The sequence below is a fragment of the Spinacia oleracea genome, chromosome 5 (genome assembly GCF_020520425.1).
Source record: "Spinacia oleracea cultivar Varoflay chromosome 5, BTI_SOV_V1, whole genome shotgun sequence".
NCBI classification, from domain to species: Eukaryota; Viridiplantae; Streptophyta; class Magnoliopsida; order Caryophyllales; family Amaranthaceae; genus Spinacia; species Spinacia oleracea.
This window is the reverse complement of record NC_079491.1, coordinates 83,739,580-83,762,764: the sequence shown is the minus strand read 5'-3', so window position 1 is coordinate 83,762,764 and position 23,185 is coordinate 83,739,580. Positions and strand designations below refer to the sequence as shown.

At 36.7% G+C, this 23,185-nt stretch overlaps 1 protein-coding gene across 1 annotated transcript; it reads left to right on the top strand.

Moving 5' to 3' along the window:
• Positions 1–7,536: 7,536 nt before the first annotated feature.
• Positions 7,537–15,450, top strand: LOC110804080 (transcriptional adapter ADA2b). The gene is made up of 12 exons (XM_022009643.2): positions 7,537–7,977; positions 8,600–8,655; positions 9,146–9,324; positions 9,489–9,554; positions 9,696–9,821; positions 9,916–9,991; positions 10,487–10,550; positions 10,639–10,697; positions 11,176–11,386; positions 12,891–13,101; positions 14,565–14,801; positions 14,909–15,450. The coding sequence occupies exons 1-12, from the start codon at positions 7,931–7,933 to the stop codon at positions 15,098–15,100; spliced, it is 1,524 nt and encodes a 507-aa protein (XP_021865335.1). The 5' UTR covers positions 7,537–7,930; the 3' UTR covers positions 15,101–15,450.
• Positions 15,451–23,185: the final 7,735 nt, after the last annotated feature.

The window sequence follows — 23,185 nt, the reverse complement described above, 5'->3', positions numbered from 1 at the left end:
TTTCAGATCACAGTCTGGGTTTGTGTTATTCCTCGATGGCAAAGCAGTAAGCTGGAAAAGTGCTAAGCAAAGCACTGTTGCGGATTCTACAACTGAATTCGAGTACATTGCTGCCTCAGAAGCAGCAAAGGAAGCTGTTTGGATTCGGAAGTTCATCGAAGAACTTGGGGTTGTCCCCTCCATTAACGGACCAGTGGCTTTGTATTGCGACAATAGCGGAGCCATTACCCAGGCAAAGGAGCCTAGGAGCCACCAGAAGTCCAAGCACGTACTGCGGCGATTTCATATACTTCGAGAAATCGTTGAAAGGAAAGAAATCGAGATTTGCAAGGTTGCAACTGACGACAACGTCGCGGATCCATTGACTAAACCGTTTCCACAAGCGAAGCACAACGCACATGTAGAAACCATGGGAATCAAGCATATTGGAGGATGGCTTTGATTTTCTAAGTTTTGTTTTAGAACATCTGTTAGATTTGTGTTTAAAACAATTGGTTTAACTATTTCATATTTATGAAATTTATTATTTCATATTCATTTAATTTTTGTTTAGTATTAAATGATAAGTCCATGTGATTCAAAACATTCAAATGGGATGTCAAGATGGATTCTTCGATAAAGAAACACCCATAAGTGAACTTGAATATTGTAGTCACAAAGGATCCTTAATCCAGGTCATTGAAAGGTGGACAACCAATGACTAATGAAGATTAGATTGCAAGTATATTTTTAGTTCTCCCACACTATCATCCTTATAAGCAATTCAACAATGGTACACCTCAACTTTCAATAGTCACTGGTTACAATATACCTCAACTTTTAGTAGTCGTGTTTTTATAATTTACTAATGTTTCTTTATCGCGCGCGTGTTTTAAAGGTAGTAATTTTTTGGATCCAAAAGTATAGTGCTATTATCAAAAACAATTTCATTTGACCTTGTTTTGAGTAGAAACACACATTCTTGTCCTAATATTAGCACATGACACCTTTATGAATTACGGAGTATAGTACAACCAACCAACCTTGGTTTATGAGGAAGAAACAAACAACAAATCTAAATTCTTAAACCCAAAGGAAATACTGTATCAAATCAACATGGCTCATTTCAAATTCGATTTTGCCGAGTAAAGTAATAGCAAATTCGTATGAGCTTGGAAATGTGTTACATGGACTTTTTTTTTTCTGCTACTTTTTCTATAAAAAATTTTTTATTACTTTTTAGTTGTATATTAAACCCTTTAACCTTGATGTATTGTTTGCGCCATTTACTGGATTTTTGTTTCCCTTGGTATTGTCGTTGCTATCTTCTTCCCATGCAGCATGACTTAGATTAGCTTTTTTTTTTGGTGATTATTGTATTATTGTTTTAATTTCTTGATTATATTTATATGACATTGACAAAGTGAATGAACAATATATGTTTTTGTGAAGTAGTGAGTGATATTACCATTCATATGAAAATTATAGCATTTGAGTAAACGAAATCAGGTACACCATTAATAAACATATTGATGATGTATTTGTGTTCTTTATGAGTAAAAGAGAAACTTAATGTGAAGAGAGTGGGAGGGTAGAAAAAATTAGGTGACTAAACAAAAGTGGCAAGGGATGTGTCTAAACAAAGAGTTTAATTGTAATTGGAATGTGTAAAGGCTAATCCGCCAATACACTATTATTAAGAAAATTTTGATTTTTTCAAAGAAAGATTTGAGGGGTAAGGCGGTTAATTCACTGTTCCAAGAAAGAGCTTCTTTTCTTATAAAAGGGTTTAGGATTAAGATACAAAGTATTGCACTTATGACTCATTTGCATCTAAAAAGTTTTAGTAGCCCAATCATTTTTAATTAGCCTCCTTAGAATTTAGCCCCTTTCTTGCAACGCGCATGGTGCAGGGGCCTGCACATAGATCTAAGTGCACCTGCATGATGAATCATATTTGTATAGGGTATTTTAGGAGAATTTAGGTTGCATTTCTAGGCATTCCTCTCATATTAGTTGCATTTAGAGTCGCATTTGCATAAGTTGTCGTTATTGTACTCTATTACGTCCCGTTCGTGCTTTCTTTAATATTTCAGGTGATTTTACGGTCATTTGGATGCTTTCGAAGTGTTCAAAGTTGATTTGGATGATGAACGAATGAGATGTTGACTCGAGGATCATTACATGTCTCTCGGGATAGCTTTTGAGTCAACAACGAAGCTAAACGTTATTTTTCTAAGCATCAAAGCGTACAAGCGTTCACTCTTTTGATGATATCTCAAGTTCTACGTATCGAATGAGACGATTTTGATTGGTCTAGAAAGCAGGCTTAAAGAGCTTTCCAACGATAGGTTACACGTCCCTAGGGGTATTGTAGAACGAGAGTTATGACATAGACAAAACGCTGAAACAGCCAATGAGAGATCTCTCGCCATCCCTTGCACGGAAAGTCTCTACCTCGCCCGCTGGCTATCCAGCGTAGGCGCTGGAGTTGCCGCCAACCATGCTTCGTCGCGCACAAATCCCAGCGAAGGATGCTTCTCGGGTCAGCGAGGGATCTCTCTCCCAGCGAGGGATGGACCAGCGAGAGATCTCGCGCCTATGCACCTGGCCTTGCTACTCGATGCCTCGCCTATGCACGCTTGCTACAGCTCCTCGTCGCGCACTCTCCCAGCGAGCGCTGGCTCGATGTAGCTAGCGAGAGATCTTGCTTTCCGCTTCGTTGCTCCTCACACACACGCCCTTATGCATTTCTTGGACGGTTCGGTCGTGCTCGGGTTTCATTGCCACGTCATCGCTCCATTGACCAATCATTGACGACTTTTATTTTTATTTTCTTATTTATTTATTTTATTTTAGAAAATAGGGAGCATATAAATACTCAAGAGAATTAATTTATTTTTCTCATGTTATTTTTTCCTTAGAATTCTTTTAAACCCTTATTACTACTTTTCTCTCTTCCATTGTTGAACGCTATTTTTCTGATTTATTTCATTCATCAATCTAAGGTAATTTCAAAATTTCTCTTGCTTTAATTCATTCTTATTATTTTCGTTCCTTAGATTAATTTGTCCTTTGATTATGAAATTCATTCTTATTATTTATTTCATGCTTGTTAATTTAATTATGAGCGAGTAGTCATTTTATAGGGCTAAGTAAGGGAAGCCATGTTTATACCATAATCATTATGCATTAAAGTTTGTTAATTTATAGATTATGCTTGAGTAATTCCAATTGATTTGTTCTTAATTGTTGATTTATGTAATTGACCAATATCGTGAATTGATTATCTAGCTAAAATGAATTAGAATTGAAAGATCGTATTCTAAGAGGTTTGGTACAACTGGCAATTTTGATTATGTTAGCGACCGTACTGCATATGTTGGATTGAAAGTGTTAAGACCCGACCGTAGGATTAACATGTACTTTAATTACTCGGCCTAGTTTATTTATTCCCGGATTTATTTGTGTTCTTGGATTGGTATAAGCATGGTGAACCGAACATACGCCCTAGACCTTTAATTCATTGATAATTATACATTTATATTATTGTTTTAGTTTCATTAGTTTATAAACCAAAATTTACACTTCGTTTATTGAAATAGTTTACAATAATTGGGGAAAAACTAATAGAATTTGTCTCCCTGTGCGATCGACCCGTATTTGCTAAGTATCTGCTAACAACAGACGTCGTGCACTTGCGGTATCACTTTTTAATTCATCACTCCACCAAAACGCAAAAACATTAAAAGAGAACACAAAAACAAAAAATAAAACAAAAAAGAACATAAGAAACTAAACAGAAAGAACATAATAGAGTAAACGAAAAGAACATTAACCAAAAGCCTGAAAAGAACACTAATGATAAAAAAACTAAAGAAAAGGTACAAAAATGAAAAGAACTTATTCTCTCTCCTGATAAACTATAAAAAGAACAACTATTTTTCAGAAAGAACATCATGTGAAAAATGCAACAGAAAAACAACAAAAAAACATATTATCGATAATATTATAAAAAATAAAAAAAAACGGTAAAAAGAACAACTTTTCTACAAAACACAAAGAACAAAGAGCGATTTCCTTCAATATTGCATAAAGATCCAATAATTCCCAAAATACTTTACTTTCTAAGTTAATTCCCACCATACCGTCCACGTTAGCAAGGGAGAAAGAGAAGTTTTTTCCCGGTTCAGCGTTGAACCGCCATCTGAGATAGCGGTTTCGTTTTAAAGCAAACCGCCATCGCAGATGGCGGTTCAATGTTATAAACCGCTATATGAGATAGCGGTTTGCTTTAAAACAAAACCGCTATCTCAGATGGCGGGTTGCTTTAAAACATAACGGTGGTACTGTAAGTTTTTATTTTGGAAGCTCACTGTAAGTTTTGATTTAGGGAATATCTAAACCGTTATCTGAGATAGCGGTTTACTTATGTCAACCACTACTTGAGATAGCGGTTTAGTGCCGCTTTTTTTTAAAAAAATAGACCGGTTTTAAGGTTGACGTGGACGGTATGGTGGGAATTAAGTTAGAAAGTGGCGCATTTTGGGAATTTGACGTTATTTAAGCAATATTGAAGGAAATCGCTTAAAAACAAAATCAAAAGAAAATAACAAAAACTCAAAATTAAAAAAAAAATGACAAAAAAAAAAGAACAAAACACATGAAAAAGAACAACATTTTCTTTTTCCTTATCAAACAAAAGAACATAATGAAAGGGACGAAAGGAACAACAAATCTATGTTCTTTTATTAGTTGTATTTGTTCTTTTCAAACCACTTAGTGTTCTAATTAAAAAGACGAAAACAACGATATTTTGATGCACTTAAAACTAGATCTATATTTTTATTTAAATGTATTTTTGTTCTTATCCCACGCATCGATCTATGTTCTTTTATTCAGTGTTATATGTTCTATTCAAACGATTTTATGTTCTAATTAAAAAGACGAGACAAGGATTTTTTGACGCACTTAAAACTAAATCTATATATATTTTTTAAAGTATTTTTGTTCTTTTACCACAAATCAGACAATGTTCTTTTTTGAGTGTTATTTGTTCTTTTCAAACCATTATATGTTTTTTTTAACAATCTATGTACGTTGATATAAAAGAACAAACTATGTTGATGACACAGTAAAGTAAAGTTGTGAAAAGAACATTACAATTTTAAAAGAATATAGAGGAAAGAACAAGGAAACATACCTTAAACACTTGATCAACATTTATCAGGAGCAACAATATCTTTTAAATAAATCTTCAAAAACTGATCTCAATCCTCGGAAAATATCACGCTCTCCAGAGATTCTCTTGCTTCGAAAACTAGCCAAATTGAACTAGTGTTTTTCTAACTTCACTCATTTTCAACAAAAGAGAAACATTCAGAAGGAATTTTAGAGAGAGAATAAGGAGAAAATATACTTTTTACTCTTTCACTCACCATCTCACTCTTTCTCTCTCAAAAGATCTCTATTATGTTGAGAGAATATAAATCCTCTCCTCTTTCTCTCTCTAAAACGTATTCTAAAATTCTAAAATGACTAATGGTTATGATTCATAAGTACAATTATTATATATATAGTTGCTGAAAAATAGAAAATGAAAAAATAGGAAGTAGAATCAAAGAAAAACAGAGAAGGAGAAAGGAAAAATTCTTTAAGAGTGCATAATGAGAACCGTGCACGTGTTTTTATTTTGTTCTTTTAACAGAGTATTATAAAAAGAACAAATGAAAATACTAAAAGAACAAATATAGAGACTAAAAGAACAAGTCAATTACTTTGTCCCACAATAAAGTATGATTTTGAATCATCATTAGCATCATTGTGTTATGAATTATCAAGCAGAATATTCATAATATCTGAAAAAATAATAAGTTAGCATGTATAATAACAGAAAAAGAACGCAATCAAAAGAACAAAGGATAAATAAAAAAGTAACACGAAAATTAGCACAATAAAATAAAAAGAACAAATTATGAAACTAAAATGAAATTGAAAATAATAAAAAAGAAGAACACAATAAAATAAAAGAACAAATTATGAAACGCAAATGGTCTATTTTTTGTATTATAATGAAATTGTTCTTTTAATACAAGCATATGTTCTTTAAATACGTTAAACTATTATTTTCTGGGAAAAAAATTCGTAATTACATAATCAAAATCAGCGATTTCAATGAAATCAACGTGTTGTTACATAATTTGATTCATTAAAATCATCAAATTCATCAAAACACGATTATCACAAAATCAAAATCATCAAAAATCACGATTGTTACAAAATCAAAATCATCAAAAAACACGATTATTACAAAATCAAAATCATCAAAACATACCATTTATTATTACAAATTTGAAAAATTACCTCCCTAAATCTGATTATCGGTTGCAGAATTCAGATTTGAAGAAGAAGAATCAATTTAATTTGATGTTGAAGCAGAAAAATCAACGAATTTTTGGGAATTTTAATAAATTTCTCTCTCTAAAAACCATTTAAGAAAACCTAGTTCACACTTTCTCTCTCCTCTTCACAGTTTGAATTCAAAACATAAAACCCAGAAGAATATATATCGCAAAAATAACAGTGAATCAAATAAAAACGCGAAAAAAATAGCTGAAAAGAAAAGAGCCTTTAGTATTCTTTTGTTCAAGGGAACTGTTCTTTTTTTCTCGGGATTTAATAAAAACGCAGCATTTTTGTGTTTAATGTTGGTCGTTTTGATCCCGGTACACCTAGAGCTACGTGCACACACCTGCACCATCAAAATTGCTCCTTTCTTGTCCCTAGGGGTGTAAACGAGCCGAGCCGAGCCGAGCTTTACCCTGTTCATGTTCATTTAACTTATGCGAGCTCGAGCCCGAGCCCGAGCTTTTAACCGAGCTCAAAAATCTGTTCAAGCTCGGTTCGTTTAAAAGATTTTGTGTTCGCGAACTGTTCGTGAACGACTCATTTATTAATCGAGCCGAGTTTATAAACGAGCTTTTTTCATGAACGAGCATTCTTAAACGAGCTTTAGAGTATAACCACTTGAAAATCTAACAAATTATAATCATATCTAATAATAAAGATTAAAGTACATTACTTTATTTGATAAACAAACTAATAATTGAAAAAGAGTCAAAGAGCACTAATTTAGCAATTAAAATTTTATTTCAAAATATTTTTATTCTATTATAGATTTCAAAAGTCAAAAACATGATTTTTATTTATATTTGAAAAACGTATATATGGTAAAATATGATACATAACATAACTAGACGAACTTGTTCACGAACATAAATGAACGAGTTGTTCATGAACATAAATGAACGAGTTGTTCATGAACTTAAATGAACGAGCATACCTATGTTCATGTTCAAGCTCGTTTATTAAGCGAGCTTCAAAAGTTGTTCAAGCTCGGCTCGTTTAATAAATGAACGAACATGAACGAGCTTTAAAGGAGCCCGAGCCCGAGTAGTTTATTGACCGGCTCGGCTCATTTACACCCCTACTTGTCCCCTTGAGATGCTAGTCTAATTTTTCCAATTAGTAAAATGGAAACTTAATGTTGAACACTGGAACATACATGATTCATGAATCATCAACTCATGTGACTTTGTTTTCGCTCCTCGACCATAGGAAAATAAAATAACACAAATCAGCCATGTTTCCTCACCGAACACAGTAGTTCATCAATAATCAAACTCATGAACAGTGCTTGCTGAGTTTTGCGTTGCATGATGTTACTCATATTCATATCTAAGTCAGCAAAAGCGTCACCGGTGATTTGTTTCCATTTTTGCCTGAAAACTAATCTTATCTGCTTCAATTGAAGATTCAATCCACCAAATGCCTGTAATTTAAGCACAATATTTAAATTGGCTGAGCCTGGACTTTTATCCTCTCGAATTTCTAGGGTTCTTCATCAATACATTATTGTTGGCGGCGAGCTTCAACTAAAAGAAGCAATCAAATGGGTCGTTCTCGTGTTTTTCATTCTGATGAAGACCCAACTCAAAGGTTTAATCTTTTCCCTTTTTGTTCAACTAATTATTTGCGTAATTTTTAGCCTATTTTTAATTTGATATGAAAGAAGCGATCTTTGATTAATTTAAGATTATAATATGAATATAATTATCATATTTCTGTTTGTTCTAGCAACATTAGTTAGCTTATTGAGATTTATTATCTTGCTTGGTTATATTCTGTTGAGTTTTGATTGAATTTGGCAATAGATTATGAGAAAAAATCAGTAGAGTTTGTAATTTTTGTTATTGAGATTTGTTTATCTTGCTTGATTATGTGTATTGGTTTCTGGCGAAATGAATGGCTCTTGATCAGTTAAGTTTAGAAGCTACTTCCTACGTTATTACAATTTCAGTGGACTTAATGAAATTTGTTGGTAACTTGTAATGATGTCTGTCTTAGTATACCTTCATGTCAAGGGTTTGTTGCTAGTAACTTGGTAAGCAATTGTAAAATGATTCCTTTAACCTTTTAAACTTGCATATTAAAATCGAATGGCTATGAAAAGGGGGGTGTAGATTTTTGTGGTTCTATCACTGCGAATTAATTAACTACGACATTTTTTGTTTGTGGTTGGCCTGGAAATTTGTATTACTTATCTGTAGTTTCTTTGCAGATCAAGAAGGAAAAAGAATGCCTCTAGTGGAGAAAGCATAGAATCAGCTCTAGGAGGTATTTACTTTTCCCCAAGACATCTGAATAAGCATGTTTTGAATGAGATATATAGAATCGTATGATCATATCATTCTTAGATGGTAAAACCTGAATCTGTACAGGAAAATATAATAATGATCTCCACAACCTCAGGTGATGGCTTCACTTGGCTTGTTTGATAGTTGCTAATGTACCAACTCTTTATTCCGTTGATAGCATTGGTTGTTCGAATAATTGTTTGGTAAAATCTACAATTTATAAGCTATAGCCAACTTTTGCGCTAAACAGATATTTAGTTGAAAGCTGCTACTGGCCTTTTCCTTTTTGGCCAAAAAGTTAGCGTTTTGGAAAATTGAAATGCCAAACAATTTTTTTGTTTTTTTTTTGGTATTTTGGCCACATTAAAATCCAATAACAAAGATGCCAACAATCCATTTACAAATCAGGCTATACGTTACAATATGTGAGTATACTGACTATGCTGGTTGCTTGTTTTCTGGTGAGTCAGGACAAGGGATAGGTGATGGAAAGAGGGCTTTATACCATTGCAACTACTGCAACAAAGATATTACCGGTCGAATTCGTATCAAGTGTGCTATGTGCCCGGACTTCGACTTATGCATAGAGTGCTTTTCTGTTGGAGCTGAAATGACTCCTCACAAAAGTAATCATGCTTACAGGGTTATGGTTAGTAAAGTCTTCCTTCTTTAGTTATCAGATGATTCAGATATTCTGAAGTTTTCATTCCTCTAGTATGTTAGAATATATAAATGACATATTATGATTGTTACTTGAGCATAAAATTTGATGTTGAGGCTGCTGGTGACTTCTGCTGCTTATCTAAATGACAGGATAGTTTATCCTTCCCGTTGATTTCTCCTGATTGGAATGCAGATGAAGAGATATTGCTCTTGGAGGTATTGAATGCTTTCATACCTTTTTAGATGAGTTTCTTAGTTGTTGATTTGTAATTGTTAAGGATGAAGCTATTAGTCCTTGGTAATAGGATATTACCAAGTGTGATTGCATCTTCTTATCTTTGAATATTTTGTTTAAAGGGTCTTGAAATGTACGGTCTTGGAAACTGGGCGGAGGTTGCAGAGCATGTTGGCACAAAGAATAAAGAGCAGTGCATTAACCATTACAGAAGTGTATACTTGAATTCGCCATTTTTCCCTCTCCCGGTATGGGGTTATGAAATGGATAAAAGTCAGTTCGTTTGTAGTACTTCTTCTATTGTGGTTTGCTATAATTGAAGTGATCACATTTTACTTGTAGGACATGTCTCATGTTGTTGGTAAAAATCGGAACGAGCTTCTTGCCATGGCGAAGGAAAACAGTGAAGATAGAAAAGGTTTGTGTTAATATTCTTGATCTTCAACTTCAATTTTGTTTGCCCGGCTTTTTGGTTATATCATACAACTCACTTATAAGTTTGCGCTGCTAGAAATTTCTTTCATTCTTTGTCTAAAGTTTGGCATCATAATGATTTTTTTCTCAAGTTTAAGAATCTAGGAGATTGTTCTTAATTGATTACTACCTTAACTAATGTACTGAGAGGTCTTGAAAGAAATGCTATGGGATATTATATAATGTATTGCCTTTATAAGAATCAAGATCAGGTTATATGAGAAGGAAATCACTGCTTCCCTAAAACATGAGATTTATTTCCAGTATTAAGAGGTGAAAGTGAGGACTAGGACTAGTGAATTCCTTTTCGGTGCTTAAATTCGTGTCTGATAAGCCCATTGCTTTGTGATTTTATGTATATATACCAAAATAAATCTCATAAATATAAGCAAAATGGCTTTTTTTTTCTCTACTGAATTATGGGTTTACACTCTTGCAGGTTCAACTTTATTTGGGGATCACATTGTGAAAGCAGAGCCTACATTTTCTCCTTCCAGAGTCAAGTATACATATTATTCTTCAAATTGTATAATGCACGTCTGCTACCTGTACCAGGACTCTTATGCCATATCTTTCCGTTATATTTGACAGAGTTGATGAATTGCCAAAGGGAGGTCCACCAAGCCGCTTATTATCCGTCCAAAATGCAGGTAACTCATTTCTTTCTTCCAACACAATTGAAAGACAAAACATAGATACCATATATACTGTTGAGAATTAGATGCTGTGAAAATTACCCAAGAAATTGTGTGTCAAACATATGTTGTAATAAACTCAGGCAAAAGGTTCAGTTAGGGGTTTGTGCTTCAACTATTCATGGGTTCAACCTGGCTCAGTTATGAGAGTTCTGTTTAAAAGATCAAAGCATCCAGCGGTTGGATTTGCCTTCTTTGGTTAGAATAATGCGAGTAAACTGGAAAGCGGGAATCAGAGTCTCTAGTAAAAAATCTGGATCTCTTCCGATTAATTGAAGAAAGGCTTTCTTATTAGATATCGAATATTATAACGTTCACTTCAGAGAAATTTAGACCTAGTTGACTGATGCTTTGTTGTGTCTAATTCACTTGCACAACTGATCAATTTATTTTCTTACTCACGTGTATCACAAATTTTGCATTCGAAGTACAGACTCTCTGGTAAATCCTATTGGGAAGAAACCTCCAAAGGAAGAAGATTCGTCATTGGTTAGTTTGAGCGGGTTCAGCCTTAAGCGCCATGAATTCGATCCAGAGTATGATATCGATGCTGAGCAGTTGCTTGCAGAGATGGAATTCAAGGATGCCGATACTGAAGATGAGCGTGAATTGAAGTTGCGAGTGCTGCGGATTTACTCAAAAAGGTAGGTGATTCACTTCATTATTATTTTCAGGAATTTTCCATAATTGGATTTTTCTGAAATCTGATATCCTGGTGGAAAATTCCTATCTCCACCTCTCCACTATCAAGGGTATACTTCTTTCACTCCAAGAAATCCGTATAACTTCAAAATTTAGAAAAGAAAAATAGAGAACAGTTATATCTCTTAAACTATTATTGATACAGTTTTATTTAGTTCTTGTTTATATCTCTTAAAACAATGCTCTTCCATGCATAATTCCAGTACATTTCATGTTGATATCATTGAGGTTTATATATTAGTCAATGTAAGATGAGTAAATATTTTGGGAGGGTGATCCATGTATGCCTCAATGGATATAGGTGAGTTTTCTAAAGAGTGGAGCGAGACATAAACAACAAATACTGGGCTTTCGAAAATGGAAGTACAAATCCGACCTTTTTACTTGACTAGCAAATGGAAATGCAAATCCAACCTTGTATTTAACTAGCAAATGTAGCTGTTACCTGTTAGCTTATTTATGACTAGTTCCAATGATGAGCCCGTTTGGTAGCCGATAAGAAATGGTGGGAATGACAATAAATCTAAGTGTTATTTGGCGAGAAAAATAACATTATAATGTTCATGGTAATAAAACCTTATCTCAAACTTAGTGTTTTTCTTCATAAATCTGCATTACTGCCCAATACCACTCCCCAATTGGTAATGGAAATTTATGAAAAAAAAGATATAATTATGAGTTAACTAGCATTAACATGGGAATGGATATTGATTTTCCTTACAAATTTACAGACAAATTCATTCCTATGGACACCATTTATTGTTGGCTACCAAACGGGCGTCAAGGTTTTCTACAGAAGCTGCCTATCGTTGTCTTCCCTCAGTCTTACTGTGTCCTTAATTTGTCAGTGTACTAGGCTACTAGCATAAAAAGTTGTTGATGCCTCTCTTTCTGATCTTGTTTAGTGATGTATCAGACCTTCATACCTAGAGTATTATGTATGTTTTGTATGTGAACACGTAGGGGTCTGGATTAGAGCTTTAAATTTAAAAGCAATTGCCCATCTCTAGTTTACTTTCCCTACCATGCTTAACTTCACACTTGGCTTTTCCTAGGAGAGTAAGAATAGTTGTGAAATGTGGAATTAATAACTGAAAGTGGGCAGCAAGGGAAAAATAGTTGGAACCAGAGAGGAAAAGGAAAAGTAAGTGCGGAAACGCGAGGCTGGTACTCTTTTTTTGGGACAACAGGAAAAAGTGAAGTTGATCTTCGGACGAATCGACGAAGGGAGTAAACTATATGAACTTTTTTGGTTTCTGAAATTAGTTCTCAGATTTAGACCATGTGATGGTCATGTAGCATGGCACCACCAAATACTTTTCATTTTATCTTTATCAAACTCCCCAAAAAATCAATTAAATAATGTATCTATTTTCTCTTTGGTTTGAGTGGTGAAGGAGATGAAAGTGTTCTTAACGCATGATGTTACTGATTCTGTTTACACAGGCTAGATGAGAGAAACAGAAGAAAGGATTTCATCCTTGAGAGAAGTTTGCTTTATCCCAGTTCTTTTGAGAAGGATTTGTCACCTGAAGAGAAGTCAATATGCCGTCGATATGATCCATTCATGCGGTTCCATTCTAAGGAAGATCATGAAAATATGCTACATGCTATCATTGGGGAACATCGCACTCGCAAGCGAATTTTGGAACTTGAGGTAAAGTCTTATGGCTACAACTTTTACCAGAGAGTCGAGTCTGAGTTGTCTTGATTTATGTTCATCTCTTTAAACTTGAGTGCATGTTTGGTTTTGACTTTTTAAGTTTGACTTTAACCTACAGAGACTTTGGATCTCGAACTTTTGGCCTGATCGTACACGCTAAAGTCTTAACAGGCTCAGCTTGCTCTTTGTTTTTCTTTGGTTGGAACTTAAGTTAATGTCACATCAATTTTTTAAAATTTTAATTGCTTATGTAAATAGATAAGATACTTGATACAGAGTACACAATCACAAAAACCAATCATTCTGTCCAGTATTTAGAGAAGACAGTAACTGAAAAGATAAATAATCTCCGACCCAAGCCTTATTAAAACTTTTGCCGGCTAGCAAATACAGCTTACTCTGATAAGGAAAGTTCATGTTGTCAATTTCCTTTTATGTTCTCAGACAAGCCACAATGAAAAATTTCCTGCCTCAATATTGAGCATCTAGATTGCATGACCTTATCCCCAGGTAATGTTTCTAGTTTACGCTTGTCCTCTAATGCAATAACCATCTGAAATTTGACAGTGAATAATAACGAGCTTTTCCATTTCCCAATCCAAAGCCAAATAGGTCTTTGTCCTTTGTTGAAATTACAAAGAATCTGTATATGTAGCTTTTGTGAAGTAACTGCAAAAGCCAATCTAGATCAAGGAAAATAATCGAGAGAAGTGTATCTTGGCTTTGGCTTTAAGAGCTGCAGCCTCTTATATGCAAATTTTAGGTTATTTCTTCTTGAGTTTGTCTCTGATTCTTTTTTTTTTAATTCAGAAATTCAAAGTCATCAATAATGACCTCCTGCATTATTCCTTTCACCCCTGCCGATGCAAAATTGAATTTCTTTAGCCTTAGGGCTGCAACTGAAGCTAAAAGAAAAAAGATTTAGCATTGATCAAACATCCACCCATAATATCAATTTACACTTGATTTTGTCAAAAATTCTTTAAAACTACTACCGATTCAGGAGATATAGTTAATGCTTATGTTTATCCCTTAGGGTTGATGTAAGGTGGGAAGCCTCTGTAATTTGAGCCAAATAAACAGCTAAATCCTCGTGCATATCTACCCTCTAAAAGATATGGTAGCATGTTGCATCATCTAAATCACACAAACCATATGCTGAAAAAGTTGGAAACCAGTGCCCGTATTGTCTAGCAGCAACCACATTTTCAAGATCTTGGTAGTGTTCATTGGCTCTATGATGGGGAAAAAAGGGGGAAATGGTGCGCCAAATCCAAGTAATTGTGATGGCAACAACTGCAAATAATGTTCACTTCTGGCTTTTAATCTTGAAAGATATGGGTGGGCTTTTTAGGATGCTTACGGGATGCTCCAATCATTTATGAAGTGTTATATTCATGCGTTCTAGTTAATAGATGATTGTTCAATGTAATATTGATTTCTCAGATAAAATGCAGGAAGCTCGAGCTGTTGGTTGCCGTACATCTGACGAGGCAGACAAGTATTTTGATCTGAAGAGGAAAAGGGAAGCTGAAGATAGTTCCCGTAGAGCAAAAGAGAATGCTCAAAATACTGCCATGACCTCTGACGGTGGGAAGGATCCTGCTTCGCTAATCCATGGACAGACTACTTTCATCTCTGCAAATGAGCTAGATATAGGGAGATGTCCCGGTGAAGAATTGCTTTCTGATGCTGTAAGTTGTTTAAACTTCACCCTTCGCATATCATACATTCATACTATTAAAGTTCTGATTTTTCTCTGGAAAATCCCACTACTAAAATTTTATGAATACCTTGGCAGGAAAAGCAGCTCTGTCATGAGACCAAGATATCCCCTTACCTGTATCTAAAGATAGAGGAGACCATATCAGTTAAAATATTCAGCGGTAATGTGACTAATAAAGTGGATGTGCACTCCTTGTTTGATATTGAACCGGAAAAAATCGACCGTGTATATGATATGCTCATAATAAAAGGTATTGCTCCACCATAAGGATTAAGGATTAAGGAGTAGAGATCACAGTTTCTTCATGCTGGGAAGTTAATATCGCAAACAAGCTGTTTTTAACTGTTACAAAACGGGATTCTTTCAACTCTGAAGCCTACACAATTCATCTTTTTAGATCCAAAGAAGATAATCAGCATGATAAATCAGTTATCTCGCACTTTGGGCCAAGAATTAACACAGTTATCTGGCGCTCCCCAGCACCCACCTAGTACAGATCCTATTTTACTGTAAATATCAGTGTATGTGTTTTGCACAACATTGAATTGAATGTGCTGCAATGTAGTCATTGTGAAATTATTCCTCAATATTGAAGCTGCTACTTTTATGTTTGTGAATTAAGCTGATAGATTAATGTATATCATGAGCATAAGCCTCAAGCCTCAAGCCTCAAGCCTCAACTACTATTTATTTAATACACTAACAATGATAAAACATGTAATTCTGTTCCTATTTTATAGTTGGGCGCCTGGCCATACTTTGTTAGGTTGTCCAGGAAAAATTATCACACTTCTGCGTTTTGGGATTATATTTTCTAAGTTACCCACGTTAGTGGTTCTATGGCGTGTTGTAAAACTTGTAAGTGAGGTAGCGGCTGGACAATTCTTTTTGTTTTTTTTTTTTGGCAGGAATTACACACAAAAAAACAACACAAGACACACAAGAGTGAGATCAATACTCGATTTGCACATTATGTCTTCACCATAACGCTCCTTGCACCCAAGTGTTTAGCCAACAGAATGCCTTTCAACATAGCCACTGGTTCAGCTTGCAAAGCACTTAGAGCTCCTACTCTTTCACTACCTTCATGTAACCCCTGAAGAGCAGACCATAACCCATTTTACTAAACAAACAATATGTCAAAGGACAAGGTTTATCATTGTGGAAAATGACACCATTTCTGTGAATCTGTATATGCCCATAAGATTGCAACAAAGACCCTTATTCTCAAGCTATCATGCCCGTCCTCCTTCCACAAAAGTTTCATAAAATTTTAAACACAAGTAACCAGGGGGATATTTCTTGCACTGCACGTATCAATGCCCAAAAGAAAGGCTCTCCAAACGTGCGATGCCAAACAAACAATCTTTAAACACATGATTTATTGACTAGAAGACCCCCCCCCCCCCCCCCCCCCCATCTTTTCCAAAAGCCCCACAATCTTTTCCAAAAGCAATACATATGAGCATAAGGTCCGGCTATAAAAAGCTTTTACTGATACTCCGTTTGATATGCCAACCCAATAGTCCTCCATGGGTACTCAAAATCTGTCTTGCAGTGTCCTTATAAAAAAGTTTTCCATATCAGATGAGCATTTCAAGCTTCCGAGTCGTTTCTAAAAAAATCTTTAACTACCTCCAAGCCTTGCACACTCTGACTCTGGGCCTCCCTTGAACTCTACTAGCCTTGAGGGCTTCCAATTTCCAGATCATATAGAGGTATCCCCTCTATGAATCACTTTATTAAATCCAGTTCGCATTGCATTCTCCTATAACCCCAAGACGGTTTTGGATGAATTGAATTTGAAAGGGCAGCTTCCATTGGGAGCCTCGTATAAGCTGATTGCATGACCTTGGACAGTAGGAGAGTTGGTGTTTTGCTTGATTGCTTCGCCAGAAGTGACTTATTATATGACCCAATGTTTGAGCAATCCCACCCCCCCCCCCCCCCCCCATGCCTTTAGGCATTTCCAAACTTCGTTTTCTTTACCCAACTGTTCCGATGTTGAAACAATGGGCTTCGGATGAAGCTATTCATTAATGTGGAAGATCTTGCTTTGTTGATTGAGTTGTGTCCGAAATTCACTGGCCTCGGCCCTCGGGGGTGTTCCGAGGAAAGCCCCTCCGATGCCTAAGTAAGCACAATGCTCGGATTCAAGAGAGAGAATTCTCTAGAGAGTAGTGTTAAGGCAATAAATTGGACGTCCCTTGAGGTGTGAGCCTTGGCGGCTTATTTATAGTGTTTGTGTAGTAAATGCCCCATAGACCATTTATTACTTGGTGGGCCTTGAGCCTTTTGTTTGGCTGATTAGCCTTTGTGGGGGTAAATGGCTTATATGTTGTTGTAGCCTTTTGGGCTTTTGGACTGCTGGCCCAATTGGGGTCAATTGGGCACCCAAACAACATGCACCCCAGACCTGGTCCATTTATGGTTAAATGGATGGGTATTCATATGCAATTGAAAGCTCAAAAATCCCGCTTCTTTTAAAAAAGGTGGTTATGTTTCTTGCATTGATGACAAGTGTTGGGATCTGTTCGAATTTTTGAGATCGTGGGACAAGTGTCGAGGGAAGTGTGAGCGGTTTCATTTTTTGTATAAATGCCGCGCTCAAGTTTCTTTTTTCGAACTTTTATTTCATCCTTTTCCTCTCAGAATTCTCTCAAATTCCGGCGATCTTTGTTTTTAATTTCTTCAGATCTTCGTTTTTTGGTTCAATTTCTTCCTCGGGGACTTACTTTGTTCAGTTCATCGGCGAATTTCGCTTCAGAAGAAGGTTATTTTCTCGTAAATCTCTTTCTTTTTCTTGCACTTTCTCTTCTACCCTACCATCTGAACCCTAGATCTAGGAGTTCCGATTTGAAGGAAATAATGCCCTTGGTCCAAGTATGCATTCAATGCTAAGTCTAATAAATGTGGTTCAGTATTAATTAATTATGCAAGTTAATAATCCAGTGAGATCAAGTGAACTGTATGCCTAGCTAGAGGCCGCTTCAGTTCAAGTGGAATTAATAATATTAATCCATAGCTTACTCTTGACTGAACCCGTAGGGTCACACAAATAGTACTTGAACGGATCAAGTATATTTGTTAGGTTATGATACATATGACAAAACATAAATCATGTAGAAAACCTTAATGCCAGGAAACATATTATTTACACATAATCATTTAGCATAATTCAGATGCATACACTTTGTAGCGTGCCGTCCCTAGCTGCGCCCGAACCGAACAAGAACAAGTCTTTAGGACTCCAAGTGTCGTCCCTCCGTAGATAGTCCACAACACGTCCGGATCCGCCTTAAGCTTGGCCAACTAGAATCGCCCTTAAGGTTCCTAGGATTTTCGGCTAAATAGGTTGCAAGTGTTTGGCTGATTTTTGCTTCAAAATCTTACCTTTGAATACTTCAATGTTGTGTATAAATTTGTGACCCTAGGCCCCTATTTATAGAGTTATGGAAAAGGACTTATAATCCTATTAGAATACTAGTTTAGTTTAATTAGAATCCTGCTAGGACTCTATTAAATAAACTTTATCTATTAGGATTAGAATTTAATCATATGACAAATTCTAATAGCTTTAGGATTCGTTTTGCACACAACCGTACACGAGCATGAGCACGAGCACAGCCCGCGCAAGCCTTGCGGCCCACGCGAGCTACACTTGCTCGCAGCCAATTGTCGCAGCCCACGATTGCTCCGCGCGCGCCACAGGCCTTGGCTGGGCCTGGCATTGTGTAGACACCTACTTTTGTCCCCATTCCCGAAAGGGAAGGTTCGATGATGAGAACATAAATCTCCACTTGGCAACGCATCTCCTCTAAAATAACGAATCTCGATCACCCTTTTCATTTCACCCGAACCTGCTATTTATAGAAACCTGCCAAAAATAGTAACTGCCGTAACGGGTAGTTGCTAAAAGTGGCAAGACATAAAAGATAGAAACCTGTCAGGATTAGGTGTTGCACTCCAACATAAATCCTAAAAGAGATAGAATTTGCAAGAGGAATCCTATTACTAGTATAATTCGAAAATAAGAGTTACGTATTAATTAAAATCCTAACGAACCTATAGTTCGTAACGAGCCCAGACGCATTCCGTCATAAAGTTAATGCGCACTAAAAGACTTGGATAAGTCTCAAACACTCCGGATTCTAAGAGTCCAAATCTGACAAAGAACTCGGCCCAAACATTATTTTCAAATCCCAGTCCTGGGCTCTGAAATTGCCTGGATCCCATTTTCAACGCCCAGAGCTGGGCGCCGAAATCTTTAACGCCCAGCCCTGGGCGCTGAAAATACCTGGGACGTGTTCTCTCCTAATTCTTCTTGGATTAGAGCTCTACAATTCTATCTTTCCACGAACTCTTCCCTATAAATACAGCCCCAAATTCGACGTGAAAGGACACAACACACAATTCATATTCTGAGTATTGACTCCAACCCCTAAGCCTAAGCCTCACGCTGCGAAATTGATCCCGCGTTCTGTCGCAATCGATCCAAAAATCGAACAGAACATATCATGTCCCTTGTAGCTGAAGAATTAAGCCCGGAAACTTGAGATTCGTTAAATAAAAGGAGAAATAGAAAAGCCAAAGTGGTTAGTTTTCTGAGAACCGTGACGCACCTCTCAAGGGTGCGTCGTAATGTGTCCCTTCGCATGATTTAATCGCTTTCCTCGCCCTTTTATAAAACTGTTAAACTATTAATCTGATTGTTCTATCATGCCTAATAAAGATACTATCTTGTGAACTATCATGCTAGGTCCCTTAAATCAATCTAAACAAGATAATCACGATCGATCTAGTATTATGTGTTGCATATTGTTAAAATCAATTCAGATTAGTTTAATAGTTAACGCATGTCCCTTCAATTATTTATGCTGAGCTAGTAAGGATATCCTGCCTCTGGAGTTATCGAAGAGCGAGTACTCCTCTCGGTAGTTACAGTCCCCTGAACCCTCAATCTCTACCTTGCGGGTGTACGTTGAGAGATCCCCACACCAGGGATCACAAGGGAACCTATGGCCGTCGTGGTCAAACATAATTGCACTCTCTTTATGTCACGATAACCGGGTTTTGTCAGTTTTTCTCATTGTCGTTAAAAACTGAATGGCGACTCCTATATTACTAGTCAATTGGGTGTAAACTCACAGGAAATCCAATTACACTTGATTTGACAAAAAGAAACGTCACGCCCACGAGGGACGATGTCACGCATTAGCCTCGTGCCTTTTCGACCCCCTCACAGTGGCGACTCCACTGGGGACAGTGAAGGAAATACTCGTGCTCGTAGGTAATCAAAATAGCCGAAGGGTGAAACGATCCTACCCCGCGTTTATTTCTCCATCAAGTTGGGACGACCTGAAAATCAGCATATTAATGTGAACGGACAGAACCGCATAACGAATCTTGGCTCCCTTAGGGAGTTAGGACTAAGGATACCCATCGCCAACCGGGGGGTGCATACGCTTCGAATGTTGTCCACTCGGCACTTTCGCTAGTAGTACACCCGTCCCAAACCCAATCGCTCGCCCATTAGGTCCCTCTCATTGGTGCATGCCCCCTTGGCTTACATCGTGTTTGGCCTCTTAGGCGAAATTCGTCTGTTGAAGGCACTACCTCGACCGGGGCATGTGTCGGATCTGCGATAGAAGCGGTACCAAGCCGACGCAAATACTACCCTTAGAAGCCTATCATAAACTACATGACATGTTATTATTGCCTCATGATGTAATGTTAGTTATGTGTAGCGAAATATGTGATTGTGTGTGACAAATAATGCTAGAAAACCAACGACCTTAAAAAATTTCCCAAACATTCATAAACCAATTGGCCAAAGAGTTATACCAAAATACGTGTTCTGCAACCCCGAACGATCGCCACAAAAATACGCGACGCTCAGGATGGCCCGTAACGAATCCCACAACGCTACACAACGCGTAAAGGACGTTATTAGGCAAGCACGCAAAATTAAGTCGCATATACAAAAAAATATACGCGAACAGAATACGAGTACCAGTCAGGGACACATTTTTAGCCCCCCTGGCTGGGCGCCAAATATTCTCACGCCCACCGCTGGGCGCTGAAGTTGCTGCCTGGCCTTTTGGTCAGGCACCGCAGCCTCGGTGCCCGCGCAAAAAAAAATACGTAGCAGTAAAAGAAAATTCGTGAAAATTGCTGCAAGTGCGTACGAAAAGGCACTCAATTCTAAGAACGACTTATAAAATAAACAACTCTTTGTGTCGTCATTAGGCCTCCTATGACGACAATGTTCGGCACCAAAACCGAGCAGACTAAATAAATGACCTTGAATGTCACATGGGCAAAGTATTCAAAAAATAATGTTCAAATAGAGTCTTCAAGAAAAAATAATGTTCGAATAAAAATAATGTCTAGACTAGGCTATGCCAAAGTACAATCTAAATCCTAAGTCTTAGTTGTCTTATCCATAGAATCGGTCCTAATGCTTGGTGTCGTTCTGCAAGTTAAAAGGTTAAACCATATTGAGTCTCCCTTCCTAACATTTAAATTAATAAGCACCCATATGTAATTGTCATCCCTTGCTAAGAATCTACGGCCTCAATACCCTCTCACAAATAAAAATAATATATTATAGTATTTGCAAAATGGAAATAGTCACATTCTGAAAATCATTCCCCCATAGTCGCACAACCCCCAAAGTGAGCCTAAGGTGTCAATACCGTTAAATTTTTTTTTTTAATGGCCTCAAGGCTTATGATCACATTGGGTCACGACTATCATAGTCCTCTCGAGCCACTCGCTCCTTGAAATATTCCTAAGTACGGACTAAAGTATTTTCCATGAAGGCAACATGACAAACCATGAAAATACCCAAATCGGCACGCCATAAGGCTACCATTGGGGTAAAGCAATACACACTAAGAGAGAAGTCGCACTAATGATTCTAGTCTTGCAAAAATGAAAATTCGATCTCCCCAATTAACTACCTTGCCAATATTAAGCAAAATGGAGCATGACAAATGAACACCCAAGGGTTAAAATCTAAAGTGTCAACCAACGAAAGTTATGGTCCAATTAGCCTAAGTCTGAGAGTCGCTTGGTCAAGTATTATAGACTTACGCCACGTCAATATTTTGAGTTTAGGCCACCTCCTTGTATTCATACAAGGGGTATAATCAGAAAAATTAATGAAAGTTCGAGTCTAAATCACAACTTCCAGTTTAATCCTGAAAACTGGAATCTGAAAAGAAGCAAAAAAAATTATTTTCGATGTAATTCTTTCGTTAAAATTCAATAAGGTAAAAATAACATTTTGAATCTACGCTATTTTAACATTTTATGAAACGACTAAATACGCTTGCAAAGTAAGACAATTAAAAGGTCCACCCTAGGCCTATTAAAGCTAAAGGTCCACCCTAGGCCTACTAAAGTTAAAGGTCCACTATAGGCCTACCAAACGAGGCTCACTCAGTCTCGCCTCGTGACTCAAAGACCACAACCATCTACCTTTTAGCCTAAATAAAAAAAATTTATGTTGGGGAGAAATCCCAAGCAAAAAGAGAAAATAGAAAGAGAAAAGGGAGAGCGAAGAGAGCAAGCCATGAAATACTTAGCCCGTACCTCCCAAAGTGCGAAATTTACCCAAGTAAACAAAGGAAAAGAATTGAGCCAACCAATCCAAATCATGTCACAAAAACTACATAAAGTTCTACGATGTCTACCCTTTCCAATCCTTATGTTCTTAGACGCCTTCGCTCTAGGGCCCCTGTTCAGCTCATTTAACCCATCCATGTTCTCATCGCCATAACCCAAGAAACCATTAACTCGACTCTTGTTCTTGAACTTGTTATCAACTGCAAACCACGTACGGCCATTGACACGTGCGTCATACCCATTATTACACCACCATTAGTATAATGACCATATAACTTATTTGGATACATCCTTGAGCCGTCCCTATGCTATTCATTGGCCCTGGTTGATGTAATCCTCGTGCTTGACCAATACCTATACAAATTATCCTATCTCATTCAACCCTTCTTTCAAACCGTCTTGAGTCACGAATAAAAAAGAAGACAAATGAAAAGTACAAAAAAATAATAAATAATAAAAATGCAAACTTTGCAAAGCGCCTTTAAAAGTTCGTCTAAAAAGAAAAAGAAGCATTTAGCGCACCAAAAAAAAAAAGATCCGCCCAGAAATCATTTTCAGCGCCCACAGCTGGGCGCCGAAATCTTAAACGCCCCAGCCTGGGCGCTGAATCTCTCTGCTTGCCAAATTTTGTCCAGAAGTGCTCGTCATTTTATCCGCACATGCACGGAAAAATAACGAACACTTGGAAGGGTACAACACGTATTCAGATATACGTACCAA